This window comes from Amphiura filiformis, chromosome 17 (genome assembly GCF_039555335.1).
Source record: "Amphiura filiformis chromosome 17, Afil_fr2py, whole genome shotgun sequence".
NCBI classification, from domain to species: Eukaryota; Metazoa; Echinodermata; class Ophiuroidea; order Amphilepidida; family Amphiuridae; genus Amphiura; species Amphiura filiformis.
In genome coordinates, this window is record NC_092644.1 from 40257686 (window position 1) to 40274234 (window position 16549).

The window sequence follows — 16549 nt, forward strand, 5'->3', positions numbered from 1 at the left end:
CCCACTTGTACCGAATTCGCTTAATGCCTGTAGGGTACACTCATGGGTCAGTTCTCAAATTAAAGCTTGTCTAGAGCAACAATTGTGACATAATAAATATGACTGACACTAAATATGTGAAATTAAATATATTAATTTTTAAAAATTAAAACAAACATAAGACGTAAAAGTAAAGTTACTACACTGATTGGCAAACGGCGTCACTATGTGAAACGGAAGATTTGGGGGTTTCAGCACGTTTTTTTTTTTTTTTCGCACGTACACCACTATGTGAAACGGAGCATATCAGTGGTGTAGCGTCGATTTGAAAAGTTAACACATATGGTTAAAAATATGAAAATGGCCGGAAAACGGCTTGTGCCACCCCCGTCAGACCCGATGCCATCATGGTCGGTATCCCCCCGATCACTCACGCTACGGCACCGGAGCAAATCGGACTTTCAGTGTCTTTTTGTACCTTACGCCACATTGTCCGTCATTATGTGAAACGGGAGATTTTGGGTTTTCGGCTCGTTTCTGAAGCATACGCCACACTATTGACGGATGCTGCTCGTACGTCTGTTTGTGAAACGTAAAATATAGGGTTCTTATGGAATTGGTAACGAAGGTTAATTAATTAATTAATTAATTAATAAAGAAACAAGTTAATTAATAAATAAATAAATTAATTAATTAATTAATTAATTAATTAATTAATTAATTAATTAATTAATTAATTAATTAAGTAATTAAATATTTAATAAATTAATAAAATTAATTAATTAATTAATTAATTAATTAATAAATTCATAAATTCATAAATTCATAAATTAATAAAGTATATGGGCTCCCTTCACATGACTGGAATTTAAGGCACAAACTAAAAGTGGCCTCCCATAAAAATTCCACCAGCAAATAAGGGGACGGACCTTAATTCTTGTTGGCAATTTTAGAAGAGGGAGCTCTCTATTTGTACGTGAAATTTACCCTAATGCAAAGGATCCTACGTGCGCCATTAGGTGAATCAAAACGGTATAACTGTAATACGTATATAATTTATAATGATGTAGATGTATCTTCCTGATTGAGTCCGAACAAAGAATCCATTAATAAAGTGGCCATATCAACAGTACAAGACGTACTTATATAGTTTTAAAAAAGTTACTCATTTTCAATAATTGTTATGATGTATAAATATATGTAGCTGTAAATACTTCATTCAACGTGTTCAAGTTCAAGCATGTACTAATTTTAGATGAAGAGTGAACTGGAGTTACATCATACAAGATATAAGTACAGATCACTTATCCTTGAGAATCTGATTTCCTGGATAATATACTACCGAAATTAAACACCAAAGAAGAGGATACCAGATTTAATCCCGTTTAGATACTCTCAGTTTGTACGCTTCTGGGTGTGTGACAACCCCGTCGATTGGTTTCAAGGTAGGCATCGGTGCGTTCTCAGATGTCTTCTCAAATTTGAACTGATGCAGAAGATGGGTAAAGAAGATGAAGAGTTCTTGTCTCGCGAGAGCTTCACCAAGACAAACGCGGCGCCCTATAACGGAAAGGATAATTATTAAAAATACATTTCATTATGGAAAATAGAATATCATAATGAGCATATCTACTGTAACGAAAATGGATTTTCGCTCATTCTCTAAAAATTGGTTATTTGAGCTCGTGTGAGGCTTATGGTCTATTTTTGTATTGTTACACGTACCTATCTCTCTTGGACTAGTTATCATGATTTTTATAAACAACTTTGATCAATTTTGATTCGTCCTCGATTTCGATGTTCTGGTCATGCATTAATATAAGCTTACTGAATGAAGAGTATTGTATTACTCACCAGTCACTGATTTTGTCGCCAGATTTTCATGATCCAAATTCTTTTATTGTGCAAATTAATAAAAGTTTATAGCAAAGCACAGGTGGAAATACTATCAAAATGACTTTTATTGAAATCTGAAATGAATTTCAGCTCAAATTAATTGATTTAAAATGATATGTTTCGTGCATATTTTCGATCTGGGAAAGTTTTGACTTGTTTACTAGTTGCCAGTTCTTTGTCGATTTTGGGTGTAATTCTCTGAATCTAGTAAAGATTCTGTCAAATTTGCGGCCCTGGCAACTCGCTTTTTATTCTGGAGATCGACCCCGTCTGGGGATGTCTATGGTCGGATTCTCGCTTGTCTGGGTTTGCGCCGCGTTCGTTTTTCATGTTTTCAGTCAATCAGAAACCTTTTCGGTGAGTGAGTTCTCGTGAGCAGAATGTGCTGTTTTCTTGCTCACGAGAAAAGACGATAAATTGCTCGCGAGCAAAGAAAGTATTTTTCTGCTCACTCAACTCTCGTTTTGTGCGCGTTTTCGCGATAAATTGCTCACTATAAAAGCGGCTGCTCGCCAAAATTGCTCACTTTTTGGTTTGACGCTGCCAGGGGCAGTCACGCCCCTGGTCAGCTCTGTCACAGCAGATTTGAAATGAGACTCATCGGGCATTGGAAGTGATTGCCACTCACTGCCGTAGCCTCGCTTTCCTTGACATTGGTTCACTAAATTTCAGCTTCGATGTGGAAGACATTTAACGCAATTTATGGGAACTTTCAGCCAAAAATGATGGTCAAAATGTAGCAGACGACATGCAGCCATGTCATTGTCAGCAGTGTAAAGTGGGTTGTCATCATCGAGCCTTTTTCAAGGCTAGCCTAGCTTTCTCCGCTTCGTAGTTTAATAATTTTTGGTTCCCATGAATGCTTAATTGTCTCCCTCGAAGGTAGGCCTATAGAACTGCACCATTTTCCGCATCTTTACAGTCACAAATCGTCATAAATCGGTAAGCTTAGGGACCGATCGTTATTTACGGCAGGGGGGGGAATGGGTGTTTTGGCAAAAATATCGACAAAAATTTTGGCCGCTCAAAATTTTCGCGTTCCCCCTTGTTTTCCCAATTTTCTCCATTTAAAATTTAACAATCCCCCCTCCTGGTTCAACTAAAAATTTCAGGTTCCCCCCTCAAGACCACAAAAAAATTTTGTGTTCCCCCCTAAATTTACCCATTCCCCCCCCCCTGCCATAAATAACGATCGCTCCCTTAGGTGGCCTAGGCTGCTGCCTTGCGACTTTTAGCGCCTGTAGGTGGCCTGGAAAGTTTAAGCTTACCTAGGCTCTTGGGCCTTCTACTTCTCTTGGATATCATGGTTCAACGTGACTGATAAAGCTTCATTTTAATCATCTTTAATTACGATAGAATATAAAAGGGGAAGTTCCTAGTCTTCAAGAAAGGCTAAGCTTAGCCTTGCATTATGATGTGCATGCATGCCATGCAGATGGTGGCTCTGAATTTAGGTGTTATGGATTAAAGGCACACTCGTCGTTTTATAAATTAAAAAGGAACTTCCTGTTTATTCTATCAATTGTGCAGTTCTATACTTCAGAATCAAGGAAAGTACGTGGAAAATCTGCCAGTGACTTCAAAATTAATTAAATAGGCTGAACTTGCCTATTATTTTTGGATTTTATTTATTGATTTTTATATCACAAAGAAATTTGACTTCTGATTGGCCTAAATTGCTCAATTGCCAAACTGATAGACAAGCTGGCATCAGTCGAAAGCTCCCGCCATGAGTAATAGTTTTAAGAACCAGTGAAATTAGCAATAAGAGTAGTTCACCATTTTAGATGGCATTTCGTACAGTTTGTCTTTTTGTCCAGTCGTTCCAGGTTCCGGATTCTCAGTATTCACCACCGCGGCCCAGCCGCGTTACAAATTTTTGGTGGCAGCTTGTGTGGATGAACTTTGCTTCTTAGGAGAGTTGACCTTCGTCATCGATGATAGTCCTACGAGTACTGAGAACGTCCGGAACAGCCTGGACATGATTTTCGACATTCCATGGTAAGCTTACCTGTGTGGCTTCGCAGCTCTATTTAGCCTATGGTGTTGTGTGTAATGTGTATACTGTTTTTTTGCCGCTACGGTCCTACGCTACCCATACCATGTCTTCGCTACCAATGCTAGCCTATGGTGATGTTTGTGATGTCAGAACTGAGTCTGAAATGCTTCAAAGCCTTTTTTTGAGCATGTGAGTGCCTGTATTCCTTGATGTAATTATGGCCTAGAAATGCAGCTTCAGAATTGAGTAGTACCAAATGACCAGTCTATCATCTTTAATATGCAATGATGTAATTGCAAGTATTTACAACTGCATAATGTTCTTCATGTTAACTTTTATCAAAGTTTTTATACTTTTAGTGTTGCCAGATGGCCTACAGTCACAGCCTCATCTTACATTATCTGGTGGAACAGCAATCCTAAGGCTGGTAGACAACTCAACTACAAATTAAATAGAAAATCCTGTATAGATGCAGGTGAGGCAGGCGCTGTAGCAGGGGCTGCAGGCGCAGTTAGCATGTGATCCAAGCGCTGTAGCAGGGGTTACAGGCGCAGCAGCAGGGGCTCAAGGCGCTGCAGCAGGGGCTGCAGGCGCAGTAGCAGGGGCTGCAGGGCGCTGTAGCAGGGGCTGCAGCAATGGATACAGTAGTAGGTGCAGCAGATGTTGTGGTAAAATTGAACTGGTAGTAGTCACAAGGCCACGTAGACCACCGGGGTTCCCAGAGAAGGTGCTCGATTAAAGGAGAAGGAAGAGGTAGATATAGCGCCCATGCCTGGAAGATGTAATTTACATGGGGGAGGACCGGTCCGCTTATGTTGATATTTTTTGTACCTCCGATGTGGCCAGGACGAGCAGGGTAAGCTCAGCAGCCAATGGAGATGTTTTTGATCGCAGTGGTTGTTTATTCGCCATTGCTTGATCTGGTACTACTACGCCTTGAGACGACTACTAACTACACAATGGGTGGAACCTTAGGATGATTGCAGGGAGACAGTGAGAGTGTGTGAGACTCTTATCATTCTACTTAATTTACATAAACTGAGAGAGGTAAGATGTGGCTGTATCAGCTGTGCTGTACTAATTATACAGTGCTGGAAATTCAGAAGCGAGTGGCTACCAACCAACAAATGTTGTCACCAATTTTGACAGTTGGCATCTTTATTAATTTTTTCAAATAGATCTCGCCTGGGGTGATGAATAATACCCACCTTTCACATGTATGACTCGTCAACTTGCTGCCCGGGCTTGCTGCATAGGGTCCTACCATGTATTTTGGGATGTTGACATTGATGCTTGCAGTACTGATCACACTGTAAAATTCATTTTCAATATTTCCTACCTACCTTTCAGGGAGAGATGGTTTGGCTACACTCAACCTTGCCAACCTTGATGATCAACTGTATTTGTTGGAGAAGAGAAGTCTTACATGTACCTTCAACTTTACAAAATAACTGCAAAATGTCATGTTTTATGATATTTTATTGTTCAACCAACTTTAATAATTCTGATGATTTGGTACTACACATTGTACATGTACAATACATGTATGATGCTATCAACTTTATATTACTGTGCTGATGTGAATTTATGAATGGTACCATTGCTTTGCTTGTGTAAACAACCATCTTTACTAGTTGTATCTTTTCAGCAATGGTTCATCAGTCAGCATGTGGTGACGGTGGTTCTTCAGTCTTCGATGGTATTCAACCTGGAGATGGCACGCACCTGGGACATGTTGCAATGAGAAGTTTGACACTGGTATTATTTATTCTCTACCTTGGGCTCTATGTGGGATGTCATGTGAGTGATGGTCTGAACCTGTTCTGATGAGAGCCCTGTGCTAGCTACATGGTGTGATGGGATGACTGCGCTACCGAGTGTGTATGGTGAAACTTTGATGGTTCTTCCAACAATACCAGTGTTAAATCTTTTTAAAGCAACATTTCCCAACTTGAGTCTTGACAGGGTGACTCCCACTGTGATCTGGAACCTGATTCAGCATGATGTCAGATGACAGGCTACCTGTGTGATGGTGTACCAAGCTGATGAACATCTGTAGGACTGTGATAACCTGCAGAAGAAGACTATACGAAGATTCAGTTAATTCAGCATGTAAAATTTGTAAATTCAGTAATTCACACATCAAAAAAATCTTGCAATAATTTTGAACCCAAATTTTAATTGAGAAATAATTTATCTTTGAATTTTGAAAATTGAATTTTTGGAAAATGAAATTTAAATGAATTTTGGTTATTCTGAAAAGCTCCGAAAGTGAAATACTATTATTTCTGATATCAAAATTGTGTGATGAATGGAAACATGTAAAGATTTTAGTTCATTTTGGATAATTGGAAATTCGAAAATTGATTGAAATTTTGTAACTTGGAATTTTGGAAGATAAAAATAACCTTTGTTTACATTTTGATGATTTTGAAATAGATTTTTGAAAATAGTTTGGAATTTGATATGTTTTGAAAACTTGTGATTATGTTTCTGGAATAACTTTTTAAACTCAACTTCAGTTAAATTTAAAATTAATTTGCAAAATTTAAATAATAATAATAATAAAAATAATTAAAAACAAAATTCTTTTAAAAATCAAAACAAAATTAAACCAAATTGTAGAGTAAGATTTTATATTATGTATTGTGTACGCAATGTTGACAGAAATTGTCTTGCAAGGTCTTCCTGGCATGCCTGGTGCATGGTGTTAAGTTTTCTTTAATATGCTTTAAAGCAAGGTGCTGGAGACCTGGTGGGAATGTTCACGTGTCACAAGATTAATAATTTTTGGCAATGATGAGTGCACTAAAATGACTTAGGTATGGCATTGGTCGATCTAACCAGTTCAAATCCTGTGCATTTTTTTTAAATGAAATTTTGGCTTTTATTCAAATTTTGGAAAATTTGATTCGCTTTTGAATGTTTTGAATTTTAATAATAGTTCACAATTTAGATTGTTCACTTAATTCAGAAATTAAATTAAATTTCGAGGACGAAATTCTTTTCAGAGGTGGGGGTAGTGTAACGAAAATGGATTTTCGCTCATTCTCTAAAAATTGGTTATTTGAGCTCGTGTGAGGCTTATGGTCTATTTTTGTATTGTTACACGTACCTATCTCTCTTGGACTAGTTATCATGATTTTTATAAACAACTTTGATCAATTTTGATTCGTCCTCGATTTCGATGTTCTGGTCATGCATTTTTATAAGCTTACTGAATGAAGAGTATTGTATTACTCACCAGTCACTGATTTTGTCGCCAGATTTTCATGATCCAAATTCTTTTATTGTGCAAATTAATAAAAGTTTATAGCAAAGCACAGGTGGAAATACTATCAAAATGACTTTTATTGAAATCTGAAATGAATTTCAGCTCAAATTAATTGATTTAAAATGATATGTTTCGTGCATATTTTCGATCTGGGAAAGTTTTGACTTGTTTACTAGTTGCCAGTTCTTTGTCGATTTTGGGTGTAATTCTCTGAATCTAGTAAAGATTCTGTCAAATTTGCGGCCCTGGCAACTCGCTTTTTATTCTGGAGATCGACCCCGTCTGGGGATGTCTATGGTCGGATTCTCGCTTGTCTGGGTTTGCGCCGCGTTCGTTTTTCATGTTTTCAGTCAATCAGAAACCTTTTCGGTGAGTGAGTTCTCGTGAGCAGAATGTGCTGTTTTCTTGCTCACGAGAAAAGACGATAAATTGCTCGCGAGCAAAGAAAGTATTTTTCTGCTCACTCAACTCTCGTTTTGTGCGCGTTTTCGCGATAAATTGCTCACTATAAAAGCGGCTGCTCGCCAAAATTGCTCACTTTTAGGTTTGACGCTGCCAGGGGCAGTCACGCCCCTGGTCAGCTCTGTCACAGCAGATTTGAAATGAGACTCATCGGGCATTGGAAGTGATTGCCACTCACTGCCGTAGCCTCGCTTTCCTTGACATTGGTTCACTAAATTTCAGCTTCGATGTGGAAGACATTTAACGCAATTTATGGGAACTTTCAGCCAAAAATGATGGTCAAAATGTAGCAGACGACATGCAGCCATGTCATTGTCAGCAGTGTAAAGTGGGTTGTCATCATCGAGCCTTTTTCAAGGCTAGCCTAGCTTTCTCCGCTTCGTAGTTTAATAAGTTTTGGTTCCCATGAATGCTTAATTGTCTCCCTCGAAGGTAGGCCTATAGAACTGCACCATTTTCCGCATCTTTACAGTCACAAATCGTCATAAATCGGTAAGCTTAGGTGGCCTAGGCTGCTGCCTTGCGACTTTTAGCGCCTGTAGGTGGCCTGGAAAGTTTAAGCTTACCTAGGCTCTTGGGCCTTCTACTTCTCTTGGATATCATGGTTCAACGTGACTGATAAAGCTTCATTTTAATCATCTTTAATTACGATAGAATATAATAGTGGAAGTTCCTAGTCTTCAAGAAAGGCTAAGCTTAGCCTTGCATTATGATGTGCATGCATGCCATGCAGATGGTGGCTCTGAATTTAGGTGTTATGGATTAAAGGCACACTCGTCGTTTTATAAATTAAAAAGGAACTTCCTGTTTATTCTATCAATTGTGCAGTTCTATACTTCAGAATCAAGGAAAGTACGTGGAAAATCAGCCAGTGACTTCAAAATTAATTAAATAGGCTGAACTTGCCTATTATTTTTGGATTTTATTTATTGATTTTTATATCACAAAGAAATTTGACTTCTGATTGGCCTAAATTGCTCAATTGCCAAACTGATAGACAAGCTGGCATCAGTCGAAAGCTCCCGCCATGAGTAATATTTTTAAGAACCAGTGAAATTAGCAATAAGAGTAGTTCACCATTTTAGATGGCATTTCGTACAGTTTGTCTTTTTGTCCAGTCGTTCCAGGTTCCGGATTCTCAGTATTCACCACCGCGGCCCAGCCGCGTTACACTACGATGGATAACAAAACGGTGGCGAAGGAAATTTAAAACGGTCATGTCGCAATGAGCCGGTGTCAAAGAAGGCGGGAAAACACTTTGATGGATCAAATAACTCATCAATTTGTCAGGTTTAAAATTCAAGGCGTACTGATTGCCGGGACTGATTGACGGTTGTATTCAAATGTACAGAAATCATTTCATACGTGACCTTTCCTTTGATTTGAAATTGCCTCTTAGAGCTCATTCAACGCGAAATCACATTTGTCACCACACCACATATCGATAATGATCACTAAATCAATAAATCTACTATCCAATGATATCGATATCGCTGATATCACAGTGTTATCGATAGATAGTAGTTGACGATAATGCAGTGTGTTACTCTCCGCTACTTCGCCAGAACAGACACATCTTAAAAAGTACATTGCGTTATGGATTTTCTTTTTCTACATTGAACCATTAAACCTGAAATGATAAAAATTCCATTGGTTGCATTTTTTCTATGCCCCCCGTGGTTCCCACAAGGGGTCGAATTGAAGGTCACAATGGGGTCAAAACCTAAAAATAGTCCCATTCTATTGTAATGTATCTTATATTGTTACACTTATCACAGAGAATAAAAAGTCAATTGTCATATTTTTCTACGGTGCTTAGTTTAGGAGTTATAAGGTCGAATAGGTCAAATGTCAAAAACTTTCATACACAGAGTTCAACATTAAAAATGTCCGATTTCATCGAAACTGGTGTCAAATTACTCCCCTTAACATATGAAATCTAAAACATAATTTACAATTTTGGTGTAATTTATATTGCCATATCCCCTTCAGAGATAATGCAGCCAAAGTACAATAGAAATATGCATAACCTTTGATCCATAATTATGATTTCATCCGATTCTGAGGTTATACATTTTGTCAAACAAATTATTTTCCTATTTCGTTTGTCGGGAGGAGTAATTTGAGAAAATACGCGATTGAATCGGTGGATTTTGATAATTTGGCCTCTAATGCATGAGATATTTGACATTTGATCTAATGTAATTTACTATATAACTTCTGAACAAAACACCCTGGTGCAATATGACTTTTTTATTCCTAGCAATGAGAGGAACAATTTGAGGTATATAACAACACAATAGAATAAATTATACATTTTGGCCCCCATTATGACCTTCGACCCCTCGTGGGAAGCATAAGGGAACCAATAATCTAGTTTTATCATTTGAGATGTAAGGATGCCAAAAATCATTGGTGACACTAATGTAGCAAGACAAAATGCTAACTCGAATATCTCCACATAGCGCCCTGTACTATAATTTGTAAAATCCTCATTTCCTAAGGTTATCAACTGTTTTAAACTGTTGCGATTTGGTAGTTCACAGTATCTTGCAAATGGTAGTGAGCTTTGGCAAAAATTGCATTTCTTTTCATCGCGAGTGTGTAGAAGAATTCAAATAGCACAGACATACTTTGGTAGGTCTTGGGGTTCTTGAGTTATATTGTAAAGAGGGCTGAAACAACAACACTTTGGTAAAACGTACACAACTCATTCACAACAATAAATCAAGCAAGTTTTCAAAGTATATGATTTGTAGAATGAACTTTTGCAAAACATCAAAGTGTTATTTTTCAATAATATATTGATTTGGATAATGAAAATCCATTTTTGGTTGCTTCGTCCAACAACACGTCGTCTACCTATACGCCGTAGAAGTGGCGTCATAATCGGATTACCTACCATAGCAATGGATGAACTACAGGCAGGTTGCACTCATCACCTGTGTATGCCTGCAATCATAGATTGAATACAATACCGCTCATTTCAATGATACTAATTTGACAGGTGCGAGTGATTAGCATTTTTTGACATCTGTGGTTCAATGCATCAGTACCGCGTGAACGTTGTAGTGCGGGCGATATAATCAGAATTGTATGAATCCATTGCTATGGTAGTTAATCCGATTAACTACGTTACTTCTACGGCGTATAAAGTTAAACCATACATCTTGTCTCACACATTTTGCATTTGTTAACCCTATCTGTGATTTCATCGCATAATAGCATGTGTACAGGAAACCGACCAGTCTCGTAATATTGCGATTTGTCTATAGACGAATCCAAATTCACGCATTCCTATACCTTAATGGCTGCCAAAGTTGGGTCCCCGTCGGCTCAATCTCACATAAAATGTGAAATAATGCGGCCTTGGAGGGTATTTTAAACTGCATTCTATCACCTGTGTTACACGTAGACAAAAGAATAATGACAGAATACAACACAAAAGAATCTAACATCGAATTTTAAGCGGCTTTAATCCACCCAATTGGGCAGTCACTACACCAGTGTGGTGCATGCGGGGACCCGTCATGGCCGACCAAATCCTGATCATGACTTGGCTCGTTGGATTCGTCTATAGTGAACCATAGGGAGTTACGCAAGCCGTTAAGAATGGCTTGGGAAAGTATCCCAATCACAAATCACTTTGTTAGACGAGCTCTTTTCCCCTCGACGCTATGGGCGTTTTGCTGCCATATCTACACATTTGGGGATCCTTATCTAGTCATCTACCTCGTCTGGCTGATCTAGATCTAGGGTAAACGGCACTTCTATACCATTTTCAACCCTGATGTGGCAGTGACGTCAGTGCGCATTTCATTGGGCGCAACCTCAAATCGCTAGCGTTCGCGCAAAGTGCAGATGTACACATGCACGCGCTTAAAGACGCCGTAAAGATGCGTGAGCTAAACGGCTAATTTAACGCGTTGACGTCACTACCACATTTGGGTAAAAAATGGTATAGAAGAAATTACTTAACCTATTTTATACAAAAGCATGATTTGTTTTCACAAAATAAAACTATATATGCATTATAGTTGACAATGTTAAATGCAGGTTTAGGCCTATACCCATAAACGATATAGTTTTCACGCAGTTAATCACTTTCGCTCGAGGATACCTCTAAAATGCCTGAATTCTTGGCATTAATGGCATTAATCTGTTTAATTACTTACCTACTCCAAATGAAATCACTTCATCCGGCTCATGAAAGTTACCCTCATCGTCCAAAAAGCGTTCTGGTCTGAACTCTTCTGGATCCCCCCACACTTCAGGGCTGTGCATCACTGCATACAAGTTAGAAATCACTACGCAATTCTTCGGGATGGTGTAGCCACGGAAAGTTGTCGTATCCCCTGCTACATGAAAATCAGACAGTGGTACAAGTGAAATAATTCGGTGAAGCTCCGCAAGAACGGCTTGTGAATAAGGAAGATTTGGTTTATCGTTCAATGTTGGTAACCGGTTACGACCAACTATCGTATCGATTTCGCGATGTATGCGATCCTGTACCTTGGGGTATCGGACAAGATATTGAGTGCCGAATCGAAGTGTGTTTGAATTTGTGTCTGTACCCGCTAAGAAAAGAGCTAATATCTGTCCAACCATATTATCTGGATTTCGGAAAGAATTAGGATCATCTGATTTGTGAAGTCGTATCTCATTCAACCACAAATCGATTACGTCATTCAAGTTATTAGAGTCAAAGTTCTTACGATGACTTTCAATCATATCGTTTATGAATGCATGCAGCTCATCAACAACTTTGTGCATTTCCTGCTTCGCTTTACTCGGGATGTTGATTGGGATAAATATTTCCAAGCCACCTGCCCCCAACAGTTCATTTAGACGATTCAAAAGACTCGTAAGCCGATGAATGCGCTCATCAGAAAGTTCAAATCGAGTTCCAAATACAACTTTACAGATGATGTTTGATACGGCATTATTAAAATACCAAGTAAGATCGACAGGTTGACCTTTAAGGTTGGCTAACTCCTCGATTAGATATTTGCTTTCTTTACTGATGGGCTCCTCAAAACGAGATGTACCGATTCCAAATTGACGGAAGCAGGCTAGTGCAAAAGTCCGGTATGGTCCCATATCAGTCCATTTGTTAACTACAAGAAAATTATAAAATGATAGGACGAAAGTTATTATGATTTCACATTTCTATTTGCTCAGTAAGTATGAATAATAAAACCTTAACGGCAGCCCCGAAGCTAGGGTAAAACAGTTTAAACATTGTTTGTGCGGTGGAAGAATAATGATGATAATAGTAATTATGATGGAGATAACGAAGATGATGTCGATCAAAAAAGTGATGATGCGTATCGTTTAAAATGAACATTAGCAACAGCAAATACGAAATAATGGCAAAATGACGATGGTTGAGAGGATGGTAACGACGACGTTGATGTTGATATTTAGGAGATATTGTGGTAAATGTTGTTGTTGTGGATGATTATGTTTTATAACAATTCGGTCAGAGACCAGACGAGAACCCAATAGTGCATGATGCACTAAATTAAAGGTTGGCCTAATTATACCAAACACAAAATAAAAGGGACAGACATAAAATGGAGAAACCAAATGGATGAGAAAAAATAAACACAAGACAAAGCAAATGAGGTGGAGAAGGAGATGGTTAGAACACCTGGTCACTAATGGTAGATTTGAAGGTAGCCAGGAGCCAGTGTCAGGAAGGTAATTCCATAGGGTAGGTGCATATGGGAAGAATGATTTTTGAGACAGGGAGAGACGAGAAAACGGAATAACAAGCGTGCAGCTGTTGAGATTGCGAAGGCCAGGACGCGGTGCAGTTTAAATGGGTTTGGCGAAATGCATAACAGAAATTAGAGAGGCAAAGATCGTTAGCATAGATAAGAAAAAAGGACAGCATTGGGGTACTCCTGAAATGACAGGGGCCGGATTCTGTTGGAAAGATACGAACGTAACCAGGACATGAGTGGACGAGTGATGCCAACAGATCTGAGTTTCAGCAGCAAATGACCATTGGGTACTCTGTCGAATACCTTTGTAAGATCGAAGAGGGCCACAGCAACATCGTGCCGGTTCTCCAGAGCATTATAGCAGTCATGAATGGCTGTTGTTAAGGCATCAGAAGTTGAGAACTAGGTGAGAAAACCAATGGGTGGTGGTTATTGTAGTGGTGGTGGTTATGGTAGTGGTGGTGGTGATAATGATGATGTCGATTACGGTGGTGATTGTGGTGGTATGCGGTGGTGATTGTCGGCGTCGTTGCTACAGTTGCTGTCTGTGATGTTGATAGAACTGGTAATCAATTTCATAATTAACATTTATCATGTGTACTACTTACAAGATCTGCTGAAGATCTTGGCTTGGATTTCATTTTCTCCTCTATCATTGAGTTTAGTATCTTGAAAAGCCTCGCGTATTGCTTGATATTCATTCAGTACCACTATAGGCATCCCAAGTGCTGTGAACGAAAATACTTGTCCATATTTGTTACCAAGCTCCATCAAAAACTTGTAGAGTGGTTCACCTTTGTAGAGAGTGTAGGCGATTCTGGGAGCAAATCCAATGTAAGGAATGAGGGTCCATGGTCCTGGCGGTAAGTTGGTCTTTGTATAAAAGAAGAAGAACAAAGTCACAAAGATTACAACCAGAAATAAAATGTAGGTAAAAGATAATCCTGAAATCATTGACAGTGCAACTGAACTTGCTGCCATTTTGGATTCGAGTGTTGTGACGATACGAACATGAAACAAACAATTATGAACCGTGTCAATATCGTCAACATTATCAATGTATTATCATGGTTATTTGAATAGATAAATAGATATGAATATTGTAAATACTGAAATCACCCCACTATCACGACTATTCTTTGGGTCACCTGAAGGTCGGTAGTGACATCAATGCTTTTTTTTTTTTTTACGATGTCAGGGTGCCGACATACTCTTGTACGCGTGCCTGTACGCTCGTGATTCGATACTGTGACCAGTGAAATACGCAGGTCTACGTTACTGTAGAACTTGAGGCGAACATTTTCAGAAGTCAGAAGTTTTGTAATTGAATTTTAGTTTGTTGCCAAGTTAAAATAGTAATTTTTTGATGTTGTTATTATATTTTGGCCCTTGATTTTTACCTGTATTTCAATTGCATTATTATGGACCTTAGATATTGTAACATATGCTTGATAATAGGTATACATTTAGTCAAAATACAGAACAGTTTTAACTGTTTAATTAAAATTAAAATTAAAATTTTAATTAAAATTTACGTGCTTACTTGCTTGTGTAAGCCGAGTTGTTTCCTTGAGCTCCAATGCTTTCCACACCTGTAGGTTCTGGGGTTCTAGTCCAGTATCTTGTTTTAAAACATCAATGTAGGTCAGACCAGGTCTTAGGTCAGAGCAGATGGTCTTCTTTGTTCCCATTTTCCAACTTTCGGAATCCAGTGAAGTAATTTGGATACCAGTTTATATTTACTTTGTGAGCAGCCGCCAGCACATCGGATTCTTCTCAATTTGACCTTCTCACATATCTTCGGAATATCCACATACAGGTCAGTGCTCAGGTGCTGCTTCCTGTGTGTATTAAAGAAGCATACGGTACGTAGCAGAGATTTTACTCTCGCTGCAAAAAATGTTTCCCGGTAACTATTCCTTATTTGACTTAATTTACTTGACTAACAATTTGAGACCATTTTTGTTGAAATCGGTGCACTTTTAGCCAAAAAAAAAGCTGATCACCTTTTACTATTTTAAAAGGGCCAACATTAAAGCCATTTAAAGAAAAACAAAAAAACAAGATGGTCGGCTTCTGACGCCAGCTATGTCACGATTTAGGGGGAATTTAGTATGAGGTTTTCATTTCTAATATTTTTCCTCATAATACAATGAAAAACAAAAGCAATAGCATTACAAACCCTAATAAAACAAAGTCAAACATAAAAAAAAAAAAAAAAGAATAAAAATATATTTCTTTTGTTTTTAATTGTATTATGAGGAAAATTATTAGAATTGAAAATAAGCATCTAAAAAAGTCATTCTTATGTTTGACTTTGTTTTATTAGGATATATAAATATATTTCTTTTGTTTTTCATTGTATTATGAGGAAAATTATGAGAATTGAAAATGAGCATCTAGAAAAAAGTCATTCTTATGTTTGACTTTGTTTTATTAGGATCTGTAAATATATTTCTTTTGTTTTTCATTATATTATGAGGAAAATTATGAGAATTTAAAATAAGCTTCTAGAAAAAAGTCATTCTTATGTTTGACTTTGTTTTATTAGGATCTGTAAATCCATTTCTTTTGTTTTTTATTGTATTATGAGGAAAATTATGAGAATTAAAAATAAGTATCTAGAAAAAAAGTCATTCTTATGTTTGACTTTGTTTTATTAGGGTTTGAAAATCTATTTCTTTTGTTTTACATTGTATTATGAGGAAAATGATAAGAATTGAAAATAAGCATCTAAAAAAGTCATTCTTATATATGTTTGACTTTGTTTTATTAGGATCTGTAAATATATTTCTGTTGTTTTTCATTGTATTATGAGGAAAATTATGAGAATTGAAAATAAGCATCTAGAAAAAAGTCATTCTTATGTTTGACTTTGTTTTATTAGGATCTGTAAATCCATTTCTTTTGTTTTTTATTGTATTATGAGGAAAATTATGAGAATGGAAAATAAGCATTGAAAAGAAGCATCTAGAAATTCTTATGTTTGACTTTGTTTTATTAGGGTTTGTAAATCTAAAAAATTTAATAACAAATTTATTGAAAAGTTAGAATCTTTATATTAAGTTTTGTATTTTGTCTTTTACTTTATCCCGCATTATACGGTATATTGCTTAGTGTCTCAAATGAGTATGAGGTATTAGGGTTTCTTTTCAAAACATGTCCGGTTTTTTTCCGACCCTAAATCGTGCCGTATCTAACTCAATAGGG

At 37.5% G+C, this 16549-nt stretch overlaps 1 protein-coding gene across 1 annotated transcript; it reads right to left on the reverse strand.

Moving 5' to 3' along the window:
- Nucleotides 1-829: 829 nt before the first annotated feature.
- LOC140137788 (cytochrome P450 2G1-like) lies at nucleotides 830-15151 on the reverse strand. The gene is made up of 4 exons (XM_072159556.1): nucleotides 14883-15151; nucleotides 13948-14212; nucleotides 11786-12727; nucleotides 830-1539 (listed from the first exon to the last, which is right to left on the reverse strand). Exons 2-4 carry the CDS (start codon nucleotides 14108-14110, stop codon nucleotides 1355-1357), a joined length of 1290 nt encoding a protein of 429 aa, XP_072015657.1. The 5' UTR covers nucleotides 14111-14212; nucleotides 14883-15151; the 3' UTR covers nucleotides 830-1354.
- Nucleotides 15152-16549: the final 1398 nt, after the last annotated feature.